At 43.6% G+C, this 21,027-nt stretch overlaps 1 protein-coding gene across 3 annotated transcripts in view; it reads left to right on the top strand.

Moving 5' to 3' along the window:
* The first annotated feature begins 2,421 nt into the window (after nt 1-2,421).
* The window catches only part of LOC125880563 (neurabin-2-like), a 33,044-nt gene continuing 14,438 nt past the window's right edge, over nt 2,422-21,027 (top strand). Inside the window, exons 1-3 of one of the 3 annotated variants that reach the window (XM_049563141.1) lie at nt 2,422-2,539; nt 3,506-3,607; nt 5,250-6,655. In XM_049563141.1, the coding sequence (XP_049419098.1) occupies nt 5,318-6,655 (1,338 nt within the window). In that variant the 5' untranslated portion in view covers nt 2,422-2,539; nt 3,506-3,607; nt 5,250-5,317. Of the gene's footprint in view, nt 2,540-3,401; nt 3,608-4,857; nt 4,950-5,249; nt 6,656-21,027 lie in introns of those variants that run through there. The other 2 variants (XM_049563140.1, XM_049563139.1) reach the window with 2 other exon arrangements.

Raw genomic sequence — 21,027 nt, 5'->3', positions numbered from 1 at the left:
GTTTGGTGGCACAAATGGCACTGGAAAGGCAGCAATGACTCACCAAAAACAATCACCGTCATTGTTTGTTAGTCTTGAGCAGTGGCCATCCACCTCTCCACTTCTTGATGACAAAGTCAGCTCATATACTATGTCACACATTGATATGATATGAAAATGTAACGTATCTGTATTTGCAGAAACTTACAATGCCAACATTTTCTTCTGCTGACTGGACTGAGAAACAAAGTCACCACAAAGTGTACTTGAGCACAGAGTAAACATTAGCAAGTTACAATATAAGGTGTGATTTTACATATTGTGGAAATACTTTTACTCTTTATCTACTGAAAATAAGTTATTGTTGAGAGAAACTGTTTTATTATTTATCACTTTACTTTCTCATTCTCAGTCACTGACTCAAGGACGTGCTCAGCACAGTTACACAAATAACACACTTTCATACAAAAGCTAGCTAGATGGCACTACTGCCTTTCTGAAAAGAGATGTACATCCTGTTCAGCACTAGAGTCTTTTCAGTCAATACTCCTCTTGTTATGTCCTCCAGACTAGACCTTCAGCTGCTGTGGGATAAAGTAGATAATACGATAAAGGGGAAAGTGGGGGACCGTTTTGAAAAATAAGTCTCTCGTGTTGTTCTTTCCAGTGTGTGACACAGCTGCATGAATGTGTTGTGGCCTTGTAAATGCATCAGTCCCTGAACAAACATTTTGTAAAGAGAAATGCTGTGTCTGCCCTCAGTGATAATGTTTAATGTATCCGTCGGCACAGATGCAGAATGCAGGAAGCAACAATGTGTCCTGCAAATAACGGATGTGTTACTGGCCATGAAGGTTTGACGTGACTGAGGCTTTGCTGGGTCCTAATGCTCGTCACTCTCTGACAGCCACATATTATTCCAGGTGTTCACAGACTTTAGGAGTACTGGAAAGTGTTCAACCGTGTTTCAAATATTTATGTCTATCTTTTTATGTGTGTGCAATATTAGGCTTGTGTAGGTGAGGAGGGGGCTGGGTGTTTGACATTATGCTTTTGTCTGATGCACTGGGTGTCAAAACTCAAGTAACCCTTCATCAACACCTCCAGTTATGTTCCAACAGTGATCGTTTAATTTGGTTTGATATAATTTCATACAATTGAACTGTCAGTGTTAATGTTTGGTCATATTTGCATTACTACTAACCTTACCACTTGTAGTAGCTGAACATTTTAACCATGTAGCATGTCTAACTATTTTAACCATATGAATGACACACATTACTTTGACATGTTTTTACAATTTTTAGCTAACTAAATCAGCCATCTATCCAATAGGTTTAATTTTTTCATCACTTTTCCAATAGTTTCAACATTATTTAGGCTAACTAGCCTACTTTACCTGTTTATCCTTCATTATTTAGCTGTTTTAACGTTACCTTTAAGCTTTTTATCGTTTATCCATTCTACTCTGGCCAATTTCAACCATTATTCATTGTTTTTAGGCAGCTATCTATCCGCAAATTTTAACTTTTATATAATTTATTAATAATTTTTTAGCTGTTTCAACTATTTCCACTAGCTGGCTAACACTGTTAGCTATTTCAGTTGCTTATCCATTACTGTTAGCTGTTCCAACAATTCCCACTACTTATAGGTGGCTAACACTAGTAGCAATTTCAACTGCTTATCCACTACTGTTTGCTGTTTTAACCATTTATCCACTAGTAATAGCTTGCTAACACTGTTAGCTATTTCAACTGCCTATCCATTACTGTTAGCTATATAGCTGGCTAACTCTGTTAGCTATTTCACCTGCTACCGTGGGTCCATGTCATTGGTTCGACAGCCCATTGGTTCGACGGCTCACGGCTTATGTGTTTGTCACTTTCTTTTTCATTTTAACCCACACCATGATCTTTTCCTGACCCTAACCAAGTGGTTTTTGTGCCTAAACCTAACCAGACCTTAACCACAGGGCATCATGATGATTTCGGAACGGACTTCGGAACAATGAGTTTAATATGGTCGGAACAATGGGATGTCAAACCAATGGGCTGTCGAACCAATGGGCAGTTCCCGCTACCATTAGCTGTTTCAACCATTTATCCACTACCTTTAACATTACCATTTTTCCATTACTTTTATTTACTTCCAATTGTTTCTATTGTCAGCTGTTTCAAGCATTTCCACTACTCATAGCTGGCTATCACTGTTAGCTATTTCAACTGCTTATCCATTATCGCTAGCCGTTTTAACCATTTCCACTATGTATAGCTGGTTAACACTGTTAGCTATTTCAACTGCTTATCCATTAACAGTTACTGTTAGCTGTATAGCTGGCTAACTCTATTAGCTATATCAACTGCTACTGTTAGCTGTTTCAACCATTTATCCACTACCTTTACTCTTTTCACCATTTTCCCATTACTTTTAGCTACTTCCAATCATTTATCAGCTACTTTTTTGCTTGTTCACCATTTATCCATTGGATCTACTGTTAGCCAACAGTTTCATGATCCGTAACATTTAGCTAGCTAACGTCATTTTAACTATGTGCCAGGTGGGCAACTCTACTGGAATGAATGTGTGCCGTCTTGGGGTCCAGTATCTAGTTATAATTATACATCTAGGCCTATGTATTTTAACCATTATCAATTTACATTAGCTTGGCTAATGTAGCTAATGGCTTAGATTTTGCTGCTCACTTGCTTAATGTTTTCAGATGCTATCTATCTTACATGTAATTACATCAATACGTGGATATATATTTTTAATCAAATTCTAATTATTATTTTGATATCGTGAATCTGTGTGTGTAGTCCTATGTCATCATGGCAAAATGTGGTCCTGGAGACACCTACTGGGAACTACCACAGAAATGATTTTCAATATTTTCCCAGGTGTTTATGTCTGTCTATCTGTCTGTGGGCAGATTTTTGTTACTGAAATTACGACGCAATCATCCAAGATACAGTCACAAAACTTTACAGATGTGTAGTTGAGATTAAAATGAAGGCCAGGTTCAAAGATGAGTGTGGTCCTTGCAAAGGGCAATAAGTAGAGGGGAAGGAAGTAGGGAAAGGGCCATTGGTCCCCCACTTTACGCCCCTGGCCAACATCACTTTGGTCGCTGATTCCCGTATGGCGGCTGGAGTGATCCCACCGCTAGATGATCTCTAGTTAGAGGTCGAGTGTGTAGGATTTAGGGGGATCTATTGGCAGACATTGAATGTAATATAATGAGTATGTTTTCTTATAATCATCTGGAAATAAGAATTGTGTTCTCGTTATCTGAAATTCAGCTGTTTATATCTACATAGGGAATGGGTCCTCATCCATGAAGTCCTTCATGTTGCGCCTCCATGTTTCTACAGTAGCCCAGAATCGACAAAACAAACACCTGCTCTATAGGGCCACTCATGTTTTCACATTTCTGCATCAGCCACCATAGTTAGCAGCCCCTCACAACGAGCAGCATACTTATTTACATGTATTAACAGGAAACTACTTTACTCTCTGTTTTTAGCAGTTTGAATCGCCTGGTCAGTTTCTTTTGGAAAGGAAGAGACCTCTGAGGATAATTTGGCTCCTGGTAAAAACCTGCTGAACATCTGGATCAGTAAAAAAGGTGAGCAGAAGAGGGGACTGTCGGATTCCATTGAGAAAAAGTGCTTTTAGCCAGTCAGCCTGGTCTGTAAGAGGTTCAAGAGAGTGGAATGTAATTTCAATTCATATCAGAGAACTAAACACTTATAGATCTTTCACTAATCAGTTAAAATAATGGCTGATTAATACATACACATGTAAGCACTGTGCTTTTAAAAATTGTATGTCCTTCTATATTGCATCAATTTTATCTCAAGTTTTAGCACTGAAGCACACATTTGATGATCATTACATTCTTGTGGCTAAAGAATCATGTTAAAATAATTTCTTGTTGATGTGATGAAGGACTTTTAAACTGTGCACCCTGTTTTCTTTTGTTTTCGGTCATATGGACCTCATCAGTCATTAACTACTTTTCCACCCTTTACTTCAGCAGCAGAAACAGTCTGGTGTTACTTTTAAGTGTGTATGTCACATATTCCTCATCATCCAATCAAAAAATACTCTATACTAATGTCACTTATAGCCTTGTGATACCTACACATAACTGAAGACTTGGCCAACAGTGACTTTTTTTGCATAGCATTTTCAATATTTCTGCATTTCTGTTATAGGACTCAAGAGAATTGTTTACATCCCACGCCACTGACATTTTACTGTCTTGTCGGTGCATAGAGCTTCAGTAATGTTTTATATCATATGAAGCAGTCTACTTCACTCATGGTTCTGATGATGTCGCTTGTTATTAACACTCCTGCCTCATTCACATGAACGCGCTTGTGGCTGGATAGGAAAACCCAGAGATGACTGAACTAGTTCATAACCAGCTTAGTGGTATCAGTTATCCAGACGGCTAATGTTGGGGTTAGTCAAGCCAGATAATGAAAAAAATATCCTGGGTAAGTTGGACTGGCTTCACAGTACAGGCCTCTGGAGAGGTTTCAGCTGGTTGCGCTCTACAATCCTCACCACTAGGTGCCACCAAATCCCCCCAAATCTATCTGTTCCTTTAATAATGTTCAAATTAGTTGAGCTGCTTTCGAATTTCTAACTGTAGAGGAAGTCTAACTTACCTGTAGGCTGTGAGTGGGATACCCCTGTATGGAAATCAGTGATTTACTCTAATACCCATCACTCACTACAGCACATTATGGTTAATACACTCATGCCAAAATGAATCATAAATGAGGATGTTATGCAGTAAGTCGCCCACAGAGGCAGAGTACAGTATCAGACGGGCTCTATGACCCAGCAGCTCCCTCCTCCATGCAGCAGCACTCTGCCGCTGAGAGAGGAGGACCAGAAATCTGCAGCTCACAGAATGAAGAGATCAAAATGATGCTGCCTGTAAAAAGGGATTAAACGTAAGCAATCTGTCGTCAACTGCGGTAAATCCGCGGCTCATTACTGCTCTACTTTTCTGTGCAAATATTTTTTGAATGGCTAATGCAATTATCAGTGAGGGTTAGGTTTGCATTGTTGTAACTGCAAGCCAGCTAATGACAGATGCATCGTGCTCACTTTCTCCGTTGCATTGGACGAGTATTGCAGCGGATGCAGGCAGGCCTTTAATACGATCTGTTGTTTTTGTTTCTCCCCATCTGCCGGTCTCGTCTGGGCGCCACCTCGCTTGGATCGGCTGCTGCTGCTGGTGGATAATACAGATTTGCCACCGGGGCTTGTGAAAGGAGACATGCCGTCGCTGAGCATCCGTTGCGACGCTTGACTGACCATGATGAAGACCGAATCCACATCCAAGAGCACCGGCTCTGGCTCTACGCTCAGGAGCCCATCCCCGCATAGGAACGCGTACGAAGCGGGGATGCAGGCCCTGAAGCCCGTCAAAGACAATGCTGCGAACGGGGACATGCAGGAGGGCCCCCGAGGGCGCAGGTACGGCTCCAACGTGCACCGTATCAAAAACATGTTCCAGCAGATGCAGACCACATCCCCAGCCGATGCGGAGGGAGAGGAGGGCGCCAGGAACGCCGACAAATCGGTGCGCCTCTCCCTCCCCAGAGCCGGGAGCCTGAACGAAAACGTGGACCACAGCGCGCTGCTGAAGCTCGGATCCACCGTGTCCGAGCGCGTCAGCAAGTTCGACACCACGAAACCGGAGAACGGGCACCCTCGGGCCTCGTCACCCAGCTACTCCAAGCTGCAGGAGACACGCCGCATCTTCGAGCAGCAGCAGGAGAGGCAGCAGCAGGAGAAGCTGGCCACCACCAGGGTCCTACTGAAGACAGACAAGGCCTCAGGCTTCCAGGATGGCAGGTTGGACGTGGTGGCTCGTTTTAACGGCAGCACAGAGTCCCTGGACAGCCTGGACACCAGCGAGGCTGTGTCCCCGACGGTCAGCCAGCTCAGTGCTGTGTTTGAACGGGCAGCCGAGCTCCGCAACAACCTCCACCGCCTCTCCTCTACCCCACCACTCCCTTCCCGGGGGGTCAGCGCCAAGGTGGGTGTGTTGAACTCCAAAATAATCACAAAGAGGGTTTGTGCCTTTGCAGCAGGCAGCCAGGAGGAAGAGAGAGGCAATCAGATGGGCCAGGAGGGGCCTCCAAGGGGCCCCAGGGGGAGGGTGACACCTCCATCTGATAGCATTAACGGGGGCCAATGCGCCTCAAATACTGAACCTCACAGTACTGTAGGGGAGCCACATGAGCAGAGGGAAAAGACTGTGTCAGATGCAGGTGTTGAGGTCAAATCTGAGGAACACTATGGGCCCCACAGCGGCAGCACAACACTGCAAGGTGACACCTGCATCTCTGTGGAGAACGGAGAAGCCAGTGCTGAGAAGCAGAGCTCTCCAAAAGGTGGTGAGATGGCAAAGGATGCTGAGGAGGAGGAGGACAGGACTGTCAGAGACGACCAGTCGGGGCGTGACTCTGTGGATATCAGTACCTACAGCGCAGTGGGGGAGGACTTTGGAGGGAGCCAGGTGGATGAGGAGGAAGATGAGGATGACCGCTACGAGCCTGAGTCCAGCTGTGCGGAGATTCCTGGGCTGCCTGTGGAGGAGGAACCACCGCCGTCCAGGAAGATCCGCTTCAGCACGGAGCCCATCAAGGTGAGGAAATATGCAGTGGAGAAACACCTAGAATGAATATTAATAACTGTACATGAAGGTGTTATCTCTCCCAGTGTACCCTCAGAGCCTTGTTTAATTAAGCCAAGGTGCTGGTTTCTGATTATGTTCAGTATGTGTGATGATTTTTTCTCATCCCGTGTGTTGAGAGGCTTGTTCAACTTGACCTTAAAGCTTTTCATCCGTGGTACAGTCATAGCCAGGGCCACTGTCAGCTGTTTTAATGAACACACTCAGCTTGTGCCGGTGTCAGAATGATGCTGACATTTTGATTTTGCCCTGTTTCAACACGGGGCTTTGCACGGCACTAACACCACCCCTCTCCCTCCACAGTAGCCAGTTGCTAATGGACGGTGCTGCATTCCTCCTGTGCAGCTGACATGGGCCCCAAAAGATCTGTGATGTAGATGCTTATCTGAAATGCAGTGGGAGCTGCTTCTGTAAATAATCGCGGGGGGGAGGAGGAACAAAGAGGCCGAGATAATTAGTTCTGTTTTTAAAGAAGTGGATACTCTGCTGTGGCCGATGCAAGGTCAGCGGGTAGTCTATAGGGAGCTGGGTGAGGAATGGAGTGTTTTCGTGTGTGTGTGTGTGTGTGTGTGTGTGAGAAAGAGAGGGAGGAAGTGAGAGAAGAGACTGTGATCTCCTCTTGGATCAGCGAGATGAGAGAGGAGGAGGAGGTGGAGTTGATTTAAAGTGTCTCTCCGTGTCTGGGGGTGGTGTAATGATCTGGAGAAGAGCATCAGATCCTCTCCAGCTCAGTCTCGCTGCTCTGCTCTGCCTTGAGGTCTGAGGCATGCACAGTCTCTGCCAGCTGAAGTGGGCACTGACATTGTACATCACACACACACTCCCTCACGCAGAAAGCCATTTCAGTGACTAAGGGCTCCTGTCCCATATCATGACCAGTCAAGTCGAAAGTTGCTCTTGTTCTCTTCTCATGGCTGCACATCAGCCAGTAGTGGTTTGTCTCTGGAGCTTGATATTTAAATATCATTATACAGGCTCCTGTTTTACATAAAGCCTTAGCATAAACACTTCTGGCAACAATCGTGCAAAGGATAAAGACTGGAACTGTGGCAAGATCATTCAGAGCTGTAGAGTGACATTTGGTTGCTTGAGATGGATGAGAAGATTGAGACCACTTTCATGTCTTGATGATAAATATGAAGCTAGAGTCAACAACTGGTTAGCTTAGCTTAGCACAAAGACTGGAAACAGGGGGAAACAGCTAGCCTTGCTTTGTTTAAAAGGTAAGGAAACCTGCCCGCCACTGCTTCTAAACCTCTTCTTTTTAAAGATTATTTTTTGGCATTTTTGCCTTTACTGATAGTAGAACGATTAATAATTTATTGATAATATAGCCGAGACAGGAAAAGTAGGAGATGGGGGGTGACTTAAAAGGGCTGTGGGGCGATTCAGCCGTGGCGTTCCCTCCACCAGGTGAGCTCGAGGCGAGAGCTAGAGTGCCTTTAAACCTCTAAGCGTATTGTATTTTCTAATCTGTTGAACTATTCATTCTAATGTCTAACTAGCATAAAGGTTAAGTTTGACATTCCTCATCCTGGACTTTTTGTGTCTTTGTGTATAATGGGAACAATAATTTTTGAAATTGGTCCAGTATTAAGCGAGGGCGCTGCAGCTGGCACTATGCACCGTCAATGTACGTCCACTAGAAATGCTTGTTAATCAATAACAATGGCATAACATGGCAATGACAATCACTTACATTCCCTGTAAAGGCCCAGACACACCAAGCCAACGGTCGATGCTAGTTGGCCTTTTTCCCGCCGGATTTAGCATGTTAAACTGGCACTGGCAGAGCGGAGCCTGTTGGTGAATAAAATCATACTGATTAGCAGTTCAGCTCAGTGCATGAGAGGAGAAATGGAAGTGAGGAATGTAAACAAAGAGGGAGTGAGACCAAAACAAGCTTGTTACATAATGTAAGATTATTTTTCTTTAGCGCTTTAGAAGAAACATTTCCTGATAGTTTGTGTTATTGTTCACTGGCACACGGTAAATATTGCTCTCTTCTTTCAATACTGGATTGTGTTGTTAATATGCTAACTAGCTAACTAGCGTCAAGATGGTCTTCAGGTTTCCCTTTTTGTGTGACGATTACAGTCGACAGCTGTCTGCTTGTATGGAAGGGTATGTCCTGTAACGCAGGGGCAGAACATTCGTGCTTGTTGGCTGTCAGTTTAATGTGTTCATGTGCAACTTTTTGGCCGAGACACGGAGAAGTGAGGCGACACAGCAAGGGCCTTAAGCCGCCATATATCAGCCCAGACACACCAAACCGACTTCAGAAAACTAGAAGTCGGTTTGGTGTGTCTGGGCTGATATATGGCGGCTAATCTTGTCCTCTGCTCGGAGGGTAAGGAGCTCCCGGACCTCATTTTTTTCTATTTCCAATTTGACATTTTCAGCAGTGTTTGAGTTAGCTGCTAACTGCTATCAGCTACATTTTTGAAATCTCCAACACTGGGTTGCACACATAACACATCATCAGAACGTCACACCCACCCCCCCATTGTCTCATCTTGCTGGCTGTCCCTTCTATACAGATATTGTTTCGTTAAGGCGTTGTTACTTCCTCCCATGCGCATTTGAAGGCGAGACAAATCTGTCCCTCCATTCTGTGATTGTACCTTTTATACAGACCAGTGAGACGGAATATTTGTGTGAAATTCCCGCCTTAAAGAGGCTAATCTGAGCCTGTCAGTGGCAAAAACAAGCACCTACAGTACATTGACGATGCAAACATGCCTGCTGCAGTGCTCTCGCTCAATACTGGACCAGTTTCACAAACTGTTGTTCCCATTAGTCACTTAGACACAAAAACACAGGAAAAGAGGTTGAAAAATACTGAACGTAACCTTTAACTAAGATGACAGTAATGGCACTATGGCTCCACTGTGCGACAGTTGGTGGTGGCAGTGAAAGAGATGGAGCAATTCGTCATCTGAAGGCAGAGGGGGAGGTTACTAGACAATGTAAACCTACATGTTATAAAATACTTTTAAAAAATCAGCTTTGCAAATGTTTTTCATGAGTAAGGAAATATATTCAACACATTTCTCAGGCGTCAAGGACACACTCAATGTTCACTGTAAATATAACTCCACAGCATAATACCTCTACCTCGAAATCCTACCTATAAATAAAAATGCAGTATTTTAAACTTGAGGTGAGAGAAATAAGAAATATAAGCTGTGCATCAGTTTCTATCAGTGTGTGCCAATTATACACTAACACTGACATATCTGTGGTATTACCCAGCACAGGGCTCTATATCCACCCAACGTGGATGGAAGCTAACCGTCTCCACCATGCTGAAAATTCCACGAATCCCACATAAATTATGCCTGAGCTTAGAGTGTCCATCGTGTGATTGTAACGCGGGAAGGGAAAGACAAAAGCAGACTTCTATCACATCATTTTATCCTCATGGGATCAAAGACGGATAGCAGGAGGAAGCATTATGTGTGGTGAAATAAAGAAGTCATAACTCATGAGCTGCGATTAAAAAAGCTGAATTTGGTTGTGACCCTGCAGCCATCATCGGAGAATAACCTCCTACTGAGTCTTTTCACACTGTATCAGTGTGGCCTTTGTTATGGAGATTGATGCAGGGGTGGATGAGAGTAAAAAGGGGGGGGGGGGGGGGTGTCGAGGTCAAATGGGAGGGGCGTTATTATGCAGCTCAAATGTCATGCGACTGTATAACCGCCAGCTCTTAAGTCACAGTGTCAGTTGGTTTCTTGTCCAAACAGGAAGTGCCCATTTTTAGCCTCATATTTCCCGTCTGTGCAACAACTCAGCTTTCGGCCACAATTAAGTCTTCTTGTGGCAATGGCGGTTGGACGTCTGGGCGCGTGTCTTCCTTTGTCCCCGTTTTACACTGCAAACTGTCTGTCTGTCTCTCTGTCTGTCTGTCCTCTCACACTGGCAAAAATAGCAGCTCTGCTCCGGGTAGAGTTCACACTAGACCCCTTTGTTTGCTCCTCCTGACACTCTTTCCCTCGCTCCTTCTTTTCTCCCTTTCGCTCTTTGTCACCAGTCTCCTACTGTTAGTAAAAATAGCAGCATTGTTATCGTCACAGACTTGCCTCGCTTTTCAGGGCCGCCTCCTTGTCGAACACAGGAAGCTGCCTCTCATGTCTTATTTATTTCCATCGCTTGTTTGTTTTGGCTTCGTTCTATATCGCTCTATACTTTAGTTCATGATTTAGCCTCCTGTGATTTTTAATTATTCATCTTATTGTAAGAGGAAAGCTTTTTTTTAAGCGTAAAATGAGATAATCTCCACTGGATTTGCGCCGTGTTCCCTCCAAACCAGAAATAATCAGATTTATTTTTCATGCACCAGAATCACCTTGCTCACTCATCACCTTCCCTACACTTACACTTTTTTATACCATCACACACACACACACACACACACGCGCGCGCGCTCCCGTTGATTTCTGCTGCCTACGCATCTCTTAACGGTCCTGCCAGCCAGCTCAAAGAACACCTATGATTTTCGCACTGTATCATTAACACAAACACGCTGTTCTTATATCGTAATAAACTGAGGGTGCTGAATTTTGACAAACACAGAAGGAGGAACTGCAATTTTAAGCAACTGTAACCACAAATTGCAAAACAGCGAGCACCCAAAACGCAACCTTTAGTGGTTTGTGTTCACCGCTCAGGTCAGCCAAGAAGGGATTGCCTGGGGAGAGGTAATACATCACCATATGTCAAGGTATCCTCAAACTGTCTATTACTTAGGCTCAGCGGGCCTGCAGTATTTCATACAGTGCATTACTCACAGCCAGGAGGGGTGGAAGACCAGACAGATTATCAGCAAGGTCACTCTGCCCCACTTCCCAGTTCTGCAGTGGTGGTGGTGGGTTGCGAGCATTTATGGGATGTGCCCACTCGGTCAGGTTACTGCGACAAGCCATGTCATGCAATGTCTCGCTCATGATGTCTCAGCATTTGTTTTGTCTTGTCCAACCTGCCATCATCTTGTCAGCAACAGAAACCTACAGTGATCTGTGAGGCTGCAGCCAGTTGAATACATCTCCTTCAGGTGGTACTGGTTCTTTACTTAGAGGTATACATGCAGGATTGTTGGTTCCTGTTTGTAAACACGCTCGCCAGAGGAAGTGAAAGCAAAAGCCAACCCCAGATGTACTGTTATTTGGTGTTTCACCTCACTGTATTTGCTTTTTTTTCTCTCTGGGATGCTGCTTAAGGTCTGACACCTGGTCGCTACCTTTTTATAAAGCCCCAGACTCACCTGAGCACATAAACGTCTCGAGCACAGAAAATAAGAAAATACAGGCACAGGGCAGCGTTTCTGCAGATAAATACACCACCACACACTTCTAGTGATGATTGAGAGGGATTACATCTGTATGAGTCAGTACATTGTTTTATAGAATAGTTTCTTTAAGATGTTTTGTCGATCCTCAAGGCAGAGCTTTAAGGACAAGGCTGATGTTACTCTAGGCACTTGGTTTTGGATAATAATAGAGGTCTGTGGCACAGAGGGATAAATTGTGTAAGACTTTGGCTGTCAGTTTAATGTAATTTTTTTCACAGAATTTGTTGACAGTAACTACAAGGGCTGCCCCCCGATAGTCGACCAAACGTTAAAAATTCATTAGTCGGCAAGATTTCATTGGTCACTTAGTCACAGAAAAACAAAACGAAACATGAAACTCTATTAGGAGCTGCACCTTGTCAAAATAAATCAAAACCTACATGACTGGACCATGTGGGACTTTAATTTGAAAGGACAGACACAGGAAGTGTCCACGCTCAGCAGTCAGACAGGAGTCAGATTAATTTCCAGGGCTGGTACCTGCGGTTATTCCACAGGCTAGTTAATAACATGTCAGGCAGGAAATCCAAAGTGTGGGATCATTTTGAGAAGGTGAAGGACGAACCCAAGGTGATATGTAAACTCATCTTCATTGGTCGACTACAAACATGACGTATCATCTGAAACATGGAAGTAGCTACATGCCCATTAGCCCACAGCATCATTAACAGGCGGCTCGCTCAGTGTGTGACGTGCAGGCGGCTAGTCGACGAATAGCCCTAAATGATGACTATAGGTCGCCTAGGAAAATTCTTAGTCAGAGGGCAGCCCTAATAACTAGAAATGTTAATCATTTTGCTTTCGGAACATTGTTTGTTCACCGACAATAAGAATTTTGAAAGATTAATAATCAGTTTTATAAAAAATAAAATATAAATTAAATGGACACTGATATTAGAGACAATGCGCCCCTCAGTGGATCCTAAGCCTCTTCACTGGTGGAAAAGATCAGCAAACTTTCTGTTGCTGCCATTACACAGAACAGTCAGTTCAACGTGTGGCTGGTTAACAGGAGCTAACACAGCAGCAGCGGCTAACAGCGAACACCAAGCTGTTAAACGGTCCCTAGAAATTAACACTGACACCAAAGTAGCTCAACTCTGAACCCACTGGGTAATGTTAGCCTTGTGATGCTAACAGTTAGCCCTGTCTGTGTGTGTGCGGGGCAGGCAGACTGTATATGTTCCCACCTCTAAACTTGTTGGTTAACGGTTAATGTAAATTAGCTTTCCTATCAACAACAAAAATGCAGAACATTGCCAGTCTTACAGCAACACAAGAAAAGGGTAAAGAGAAAGACACTGTTAGGAAGGTAGAAATAAAAGGAGGTTTGTAAAATAATATTGAATAGAACTAAATAAGAAATTAAAAACTATATCTTAAAATTGCCAAGATCCATTTACATTAATGTGAATGCGCTTATGTCAATAAACAGGATATTAAATATAAATGTACAGTGTCTATAGAATATACAGAATACGGTTAAATTAAGAAAATGCATTATTAAGGTAGTATGGGGACTTAGAGCACTCATACTATGTGTGTATATATGATGTAAATTCTAATAATCATGTGATTAATATTAAAATGAATAACAACATAAAATATATTTAATAATGTAGGTAATATACCAAACTTATAAAACATGGTATAGTTATATAGTTTCTGTGTCCGTCCACATACTGCAGTGATATTCAGTCCCCTGTCGCTGACCTTATTCTCATGCTGCCGTGTCTCTGCCCGGGGTCAGTGCTAAGCCTAAACATGACTCCTGACCAAAGATTGGCCTGCCAAAGCAGACGGGCTCTGATGCCATGCGACCGTTACTATGACAAACCCACGATATCCACTTTATTGGCTGGAAGAGAGCAGCTCAGGGCGATGACCACATCCTTAGTTTGTGTCTGCGTGTTGCACATCTGGGATGTGGATTAACCCCCAATTTTAGGAGGATTTAGTAGCAATTACCTGCCACTTTGGGGCACGTTTAACCTGTGGTGGTCGGGAGCGCAATCAATAATAGTTAAGAGGCAAAGTGCTTCTTTTGGTCTGCCTGTGCTTTAACTCTGACAGCTTGATTAAGCATCACACAGTCGTTCTGAGTCCCTAAGAGCAGTGGCTTAATTGCAGCAATGAGGCAGCAGATCTCACATTATGCATTGTAATCACTTTGGCATTTAAGGTGGAAACGGAGAGTGGCAGTGAAGCTCACATTCCTGAAAAACAGCTGAAATAATACAAAGAGTAGTATGAGTAGTAAAAGTGGTGGAAAGTTGGGTGCTGCTACAGAATGTGGAGAGACCAAGTGGAAACACGCTATTTCTGTTGTGAAAAACCGATGGCACCACCTCCACATATCCTATTGGCTGAATCCAAAATTAGATTTGTTTTTGGAGAGTGAAGAGGGGAAAGAAACACAGCGGTTGACATGCTGCTGTGGGCAGCAGGGGGGGGAAGGGGGGGTACTGACATGCCTGTTAAAATGTTACCCAATCACATTGTAGCCAGAGGGCCATCAAGATGGAGCCACACTTACAGGACAGCCTCTATCATTTAGAGATCTCTCCGTCATGACATTGTAAAAACGGTAGTTGTGACTTACTGGTTATTTTTAATAGCCCCGAGTGGGTGCTCTGCTCAGACACAAACACAATCTGCTAGCTGGTGAGTGGCTCGAGCTAGCTGCCCACAGAGCTTTTGTAGGACATCCCAGGCGGCTGGTAGCAAAAGGGAGGGAGGGAGGAAGGGAGTTTCCTGGCCATCTGTTAGCTTCTCTGACCTACTATCTGCCACAACTGGAACAGCGTCCTTCTCCAGCCCTGCCCACCCCCCATCAGCCTGCCTTTAATCCCAATGTTTGTCTTCCAAAGATAGCCACCTCACCGTCCGAGGAGTTCATCTACTACTCTGCATGCTTAGTTGAGGCTGGGGTGAAAGGTGGCCGCGTGCAGAATCTCATTAGCCTGTCTGCCCTGTGGGGGATCATGGAGAGGGAAGAGGGAAGGAAGTGAAAGTGTTAACTCAGTCAGAGCTAGTTTGTAGCATTGTAGCACCCATCCTGAACTTTCCCGAGGCTGCAGGTCACGACACATATCCGATCATGGCTGTGTGTTGTTTTTTTTTTTGTTTTTTTTTCATAGTGCCACGTTAAACGCTCCTCTTTTGATCTCCTGCAGCCTCGTGGGCGTAAAACGAGGGCGCCACAAGCCACCAGCTGTGGCCTCTTGATCTTCAAACTCAAGGAGTGGAGCAGAGTCGCGTGAGAGCGTCACAGTGGGCACGCAGGCTTGCAGTGCACTGTTGTTGTTTTATGCTCCGTTACTTAGGATGCAAACAGTGTATTTTGTGAGTCTGTAATCCACATTCTGCTAATCCCTCTAAATACGAAGGTAACCTAAATCAAAAGCCATTAGACTTCAGTGCTGCTCCCATGCTATCTGTCATCTGCAGCATGGTTAGCTTCAGTGTGATTCACTTTATTCAGAGTGTTATGTAAAATCAGTACTGCTGCAAATAATTATTGATATTATAGATTAATCTGACAGTTCCTTTTTTTAAATAATTGCTCAGTCTGTAAATCATCATAAAAGATCCCACATTAAACTCCTCAAACAGATTGTTTTGTCTTGTTGCTTAACAAATAAATAAATGACTAATCCACTTAAATCAAAAGTGCTGTCAGCTGAAGGGACAGTTCAATGAAAGAGAATAAGCATATTTCCCAAAATGGCAAAGTATTTTCATTACTAATGTATCTAATATAATGAAATTATTATTATTATTTTTTTTTTTTTTTATTACTACATCAAAAGAGAAGTTTGACCCAAGCTGAACTCGTATACATGCTGCGTCTTTAACTGCCTGGCAAATGTGAGGTCAGGCACTGGGCACTACCTTTGTGCCTTTTTAAAGCCACTTTTCAAGAGCGTGGCAGCAGGTTGCATCTGGCGTTGCTAAGCAACGTTAACCAGCACTGTGTCATAACCTATTTATCTGAAATCCTGAGAGCAGAGCTGATCTCTTTTCAGACGCTGTTTTTAAGTGTGTAGGCCTATCGTCTGTGGGTCAGATGTAAAGCTCTGGGTAGCACTAACATGATCAATCAGTATTTATCACAGACTGATATTTTTAGAAGAAGGGAAAGATATCTGTCGGCTGTGATTGGTTGTTCCTCATCACATGACTCTTGGTTTATCTCAGGGTGCAGCCGTTGCGCCCTGAAAAATGGGTGCTCAGTGTGCGCACTGCGATGGCGTCGCTCCGGCATTTGAGTGCACTTGCCAGGCATCTACATTGATAACAATCAATTTAAGGGGGAAAAAAATGCGGCATGTGTACAGCCCCTAAAGCAGCATGTAATTTTTGCTTCCTCATCACCTGCCCACAGAAATGGCTGGGCCCCTGACAAGGTCCAGTGAATGGACCTTCCCCAGATTTGCCTCACTCATGTCAACGCATGCATTTAAACTAGCCCCTTTTACACTGCCTGTTCAAGGCGGGACTATCACGTCATTATGCTGCCGCGCTGTGCTGTGTAAAAGGTAGAATAGCGGAATAAGGGGACAGGGTGGTCTTGCTTTTGAGCTGGGAAAGTAGGTATTGACAGCATTGAAACAATGTCCGTATAAATGGGGCAGCAAGCAGGACGGTTGTGAGGTTTTGACTACGTGTTATGTGTGTGATCCAAAACTGGAGATTTAAAAAGCAGCAGTTAGCGGCTAACTCAAAGAAGAACAGTGGCTGAAAATGACCACAAATTGAGAAAACAATGAAGTCCGGGAGCTCCTTACCCTCCGAGCAGAGGACGAGATCTGCTGCTGTATAACAAGGATGGCAAATGATTGTTACTGTCATGTCGGGCCATTGTTATTGTTTATAAAGCGCTACCGACGTGTATGTTATATGTCACACTAGAGGCTGATGCTGTTGTGTTAAATGTCACACCCGTCATGCCTCTTTTGATTTGATTTGATTGAACAGCAGCTGTCTAAAATCACACACTGGAATGGCGTGATGCTGCCGCTGTTGGGATCTGTTGAAAAAAGGCAACAGCAGCATAGAAGGGACTCTGCAGCGGCTCCATAGCACGATCTCTGTATAAAAAGGGCAACTGACTGAAAGAGATAGGAGCTACAGTACATAGGCTCTATTATACTCTTTCTTACAGGTGTTGGTAGGCCTGGGGCTCCATCACTGATGCTAGTTATCTCTTGGCTAGTAATGTTAGCTGTACTGTTAGTGTCTGGATTGTCATTTGCCTTTTCAGCCAGGCTGGGAGCAGCTTTCTGAGCAGACTAAAAAAGATGGATATTACATTATTATTTGGGTTTAAAGCCCTTTCCAGCTCCCTCCTTTTCTACTCCTTTTTTTCCTGACGTCCTGATTTATGTGCAGGTCCTGGCATCGCAAGGAAATTCACTCACTCCAGACTTTTTCAGGATTTCATTATGGAACAGTTTACATTTTACCAAAGCAGCAATAAATACTGTACAGTGTTTATTTTTGTTGCTTTAATAAGCAATGGTGCATATTTGGGCTCAAAATAAAATGTGGTTATTCCTTTCACACATGGACTGCAAACCTGAAATTATCACCTGGAGGAGCTGTATGTGAGAGAACAAATGTCTGAGTCATTTGGATCAGACATTAAACGAACTTTACCCTGCCAGTTCCCAAGTACAAAGTCTGTGTGATGTCTGATTGAGTCCATTTGTGAATAGAGCAGGTCCAGAGAGTTCCCTGCGAATGAGAGGGCGTGTTGATGACGTTTCTATGATGCGGCTTGCGCAAAACTAAAAGAAAACAAACATCTGAGGGTAAAGACGAAGAGTCTTTTAGACAAAGACGTTAGCAAAAATGTCTAACAGGAGAGATGACAAGACTTGAAGTTGAAATTGTCAGAACAATTCAAGGAACGGCAAGAGAGTCTGTTGTTTGTGACTAACTTACAACCCGGCTACGTGACCGAGGGAACTGTCCGGAGTTCATATGACAAACAAGCTCATGATTATTATTGTTGGCATCCACTGCCCCCCTACTGTATGGGCCCCAGAAAGCTTTCCACTTCTCCCCCTGCATACAGCGATGGTGGTGATTTGGCTCAAGGCGATAACATTTTAAACCCTCGATTTATGGTTGAGGAAGGCTTTAAGTAGAAACAGAGGCTTGTAGTTTGCTCAACGATGCATTAAAATACAATGATACTGACTAAATCTGAGAGAGGAGGGGCTGCTTACATTTCAAAGGCGCTGTCAAAACTGACAGGCTCTTTAGTGTGGGGTTGCCAGGGCGACGGGGCCCATATGACTGAAGGGTTAGCACTTCAGCTACGAGATGCTACTTTGTAACACAGATGGACAAACTAAACAGCCGAGGGAGAGAGGGAGAGGAGTGAGAGAGAGTAAACAAAGACGTGTTAAAATGTGGCAGCGGAGGGAACAAACAACTGCGGAGAGGAAAGTTGAGACGTTTGATAAAATAAGTGAAAGAATGTGTGAAAGGAAGAAGGTCCAGCTCTGAATGAGTGCGGCTAGTGGAGCATGCAAGGTGCTGAATGCATAATCACCTTGGAAGACTGAAAGTGAGGCTTTTAAAGAGTCAGCTTACTCTGTGTGTGTGTGTGTGTGTGTGTGTGTGTGTGTCTGTGTGTCTGTGTGTGTGAACAGCAGCTGCAGAAGGCCTCCATTAGCATGCTGGAGGTGGTTATGTAAACTGTCATGCTGGTCGACCAGAGTGAATGTGGGAAACAGAGGCCTCTGTCTTCATGAGAGCAACTTCAGTGGTTGTGATTGATTCTCCCCCAGTGTGTTTGATACACATTACTGCTGTGAAACGATACAGCGCGGGGTGCCTGGAGGAAACGCTACCTCTGTCTCAGCTGAAGTGGTCGATACATTTGAATTGCATTATGTCTGCATTAGCAACAGTGGTCAGTTGTTATCAAAGCCATGTATCCAGCTCATCTGTCTCTGCTGCATTTGTTGCCACAACATGAGTGTTTGTTGGTAACCTGCAGTCATTTTTTAAAATCGCAAACATTGTGAGCATTTCTAACAGGGTATGAAACAGTACCAGTTGGAAACCACTGCTACAGCCCTTACCACACAGAGACTGCGCTACAAAGCCGCTACAAAGTCAGTTCTTCATGCTGCCTTTGCACTTTTACACAGAACCACACAACATCATCATCATGTCGCTTCGGTGTTTGCTTTTAGACAACATGCCGACATTCTGACAGGCGGTTGACAGGCGTCAAATGTAACACAACAGCGTCGGCTTCTAGTGTGACAAATAACGTTTGTCGGCAGCGCTTTATAAACAATAACTCTGGCATAACACGGCAATAATAATCATTCACCATCCTTGTTATATAGCTGCTGGTCTCCCCCTCTGCTTGGAGGGTAAGGAGCTCCCAAGCCTCATTGTTCTCCCAATTTGCAGACATGTACGGCTGCTGTTCTTCTTTGAGTTAGCCGCTAACTGCTATCAGCTGCTTTTTAAATCTCTCAGCAGTGGGTCGCACAGAAACATGATATAGAAATGTCAGACCTGGACATGAAATTCCCACCTTGAAGAGGAACTTGTGATGCTCTGACCATGACTTTCCACACACTCTCATGCCATATATCCATTTTCTCATGCAGCGAAAAACAAATTTGTAACTGTTAACGTTGCGGCATGCAAAGGGACAGAGCGCATGGACAAACAGGACAGAGGAGCAGTGTCAGCCAGCCGCCGCTTAGATTTTAATGTGCATTTATTCGTGCTGTTATGAAGTGGTACTCGGAGCAGCTAAAAACGACAAGGAAAGACTGGGATAACAGCATTTACTCCACATCATATTGAGTCAGTCCTAATACGATAAAAAAGATTCTATAACAAGTTTGCTTAGAATTTCTGCTCAAAATGTACCTATGATGATACACAACCTGAGGTAATTTCACCGCACTGATATTCTAAGACACTGTAACAAAATCATTTCAAAGTCAAGTTAATCAAGTTAAATGAAAAGATGTTTTCCTTCAGAGGTTTGCTGAAATTTTCACTGTAATCCTGTTCAGGACGACCCTGACTATGACCATGTGAAGTTATTTTACTGTGCAGTTTCTAATAAAACTAAAGCAAAAGTTAGCTTCGATTACATAACAACACACTGACGACTTCCCTGTAGATCCAGAAAAAGGATGCAGAAAAAGGAGAGTACACCAAATGGTGCAGTAAATTAAGAGTTAAATTATGTTCATAATATCCGTTTTTTCACACAGTGAGCAGATTAAAACCAAATCCACAGCAAATTACACTGTAGATTTTTTTAATCACCTATAGTGAAGTCACACTCACCTGTTAACACACACACACACACACATACATACACCAGTGACTCAGCATTTAGCGAGCTCCCCAGGGTGCACAGGAAGTGATGCATTTCTGTGTTTTCAGTAGCAGTTACTATATCTGGAGAATATGAAAGAAGAACTGAGTAGCAGCACGAAGCGGTGATAAACCACAGAGGCTGCAAAGAAGAGGAAGAGCTCATTTACAGACTTCAGGGAGCAGAGAATCAAAAGAGACATGTTAGGGACTGTTTGGTATTAATGAGCGCGACGGGGGTGGTGCAGAACAGGGGAGGCATGTCAGATAATTTTTTTAAGCTCTGCAGAGGGACTTTTGTTTTTTATTTTGGCCCAGTTTAGGGACTTGAAACTATCTGAAACCCCAAAATGGTCAATGGGTCTGAAAGGCATGTTTTTTTTTAAAACAACAAAAAATTATCATAATCAGAAACTGTAAAAGAAATTATTGTTGGATTTCCAACGGTCTTTGAACACATCATGTGCAACAAATGCTTGATTGCTTTCTTGCTGAGAGTAAGATAAGAAAACTGAGACCACCGTCATGTCTGTATGCTGAATATGAAGCTCCAGCTAGGATACAGTTAGCTTAGCTTAGCACAAAGACTGGAAGCATTAGG

Source organism: Epinephelus fuscoguttatus, linkage group LG20, assembly GCF_011397635.1.
Source record: "Epinephelus fuscoguttatus linkage group LG20, E.fuscoguttatus.final_Chr_v1".
NCBI classification, from domain to species: domain Eukaryota; kingdom Metazoa; phylum Chordata; class Actinopteri; order Perciformes; family Serranidae; genus Epinephelus; species Epinephelus fuscoguttatus.
The sequence above is the reverse complement of the archived record's forward strand: the minus strand, read 5'-3'. Positions and strand labels throughout refer to the sequence as shown.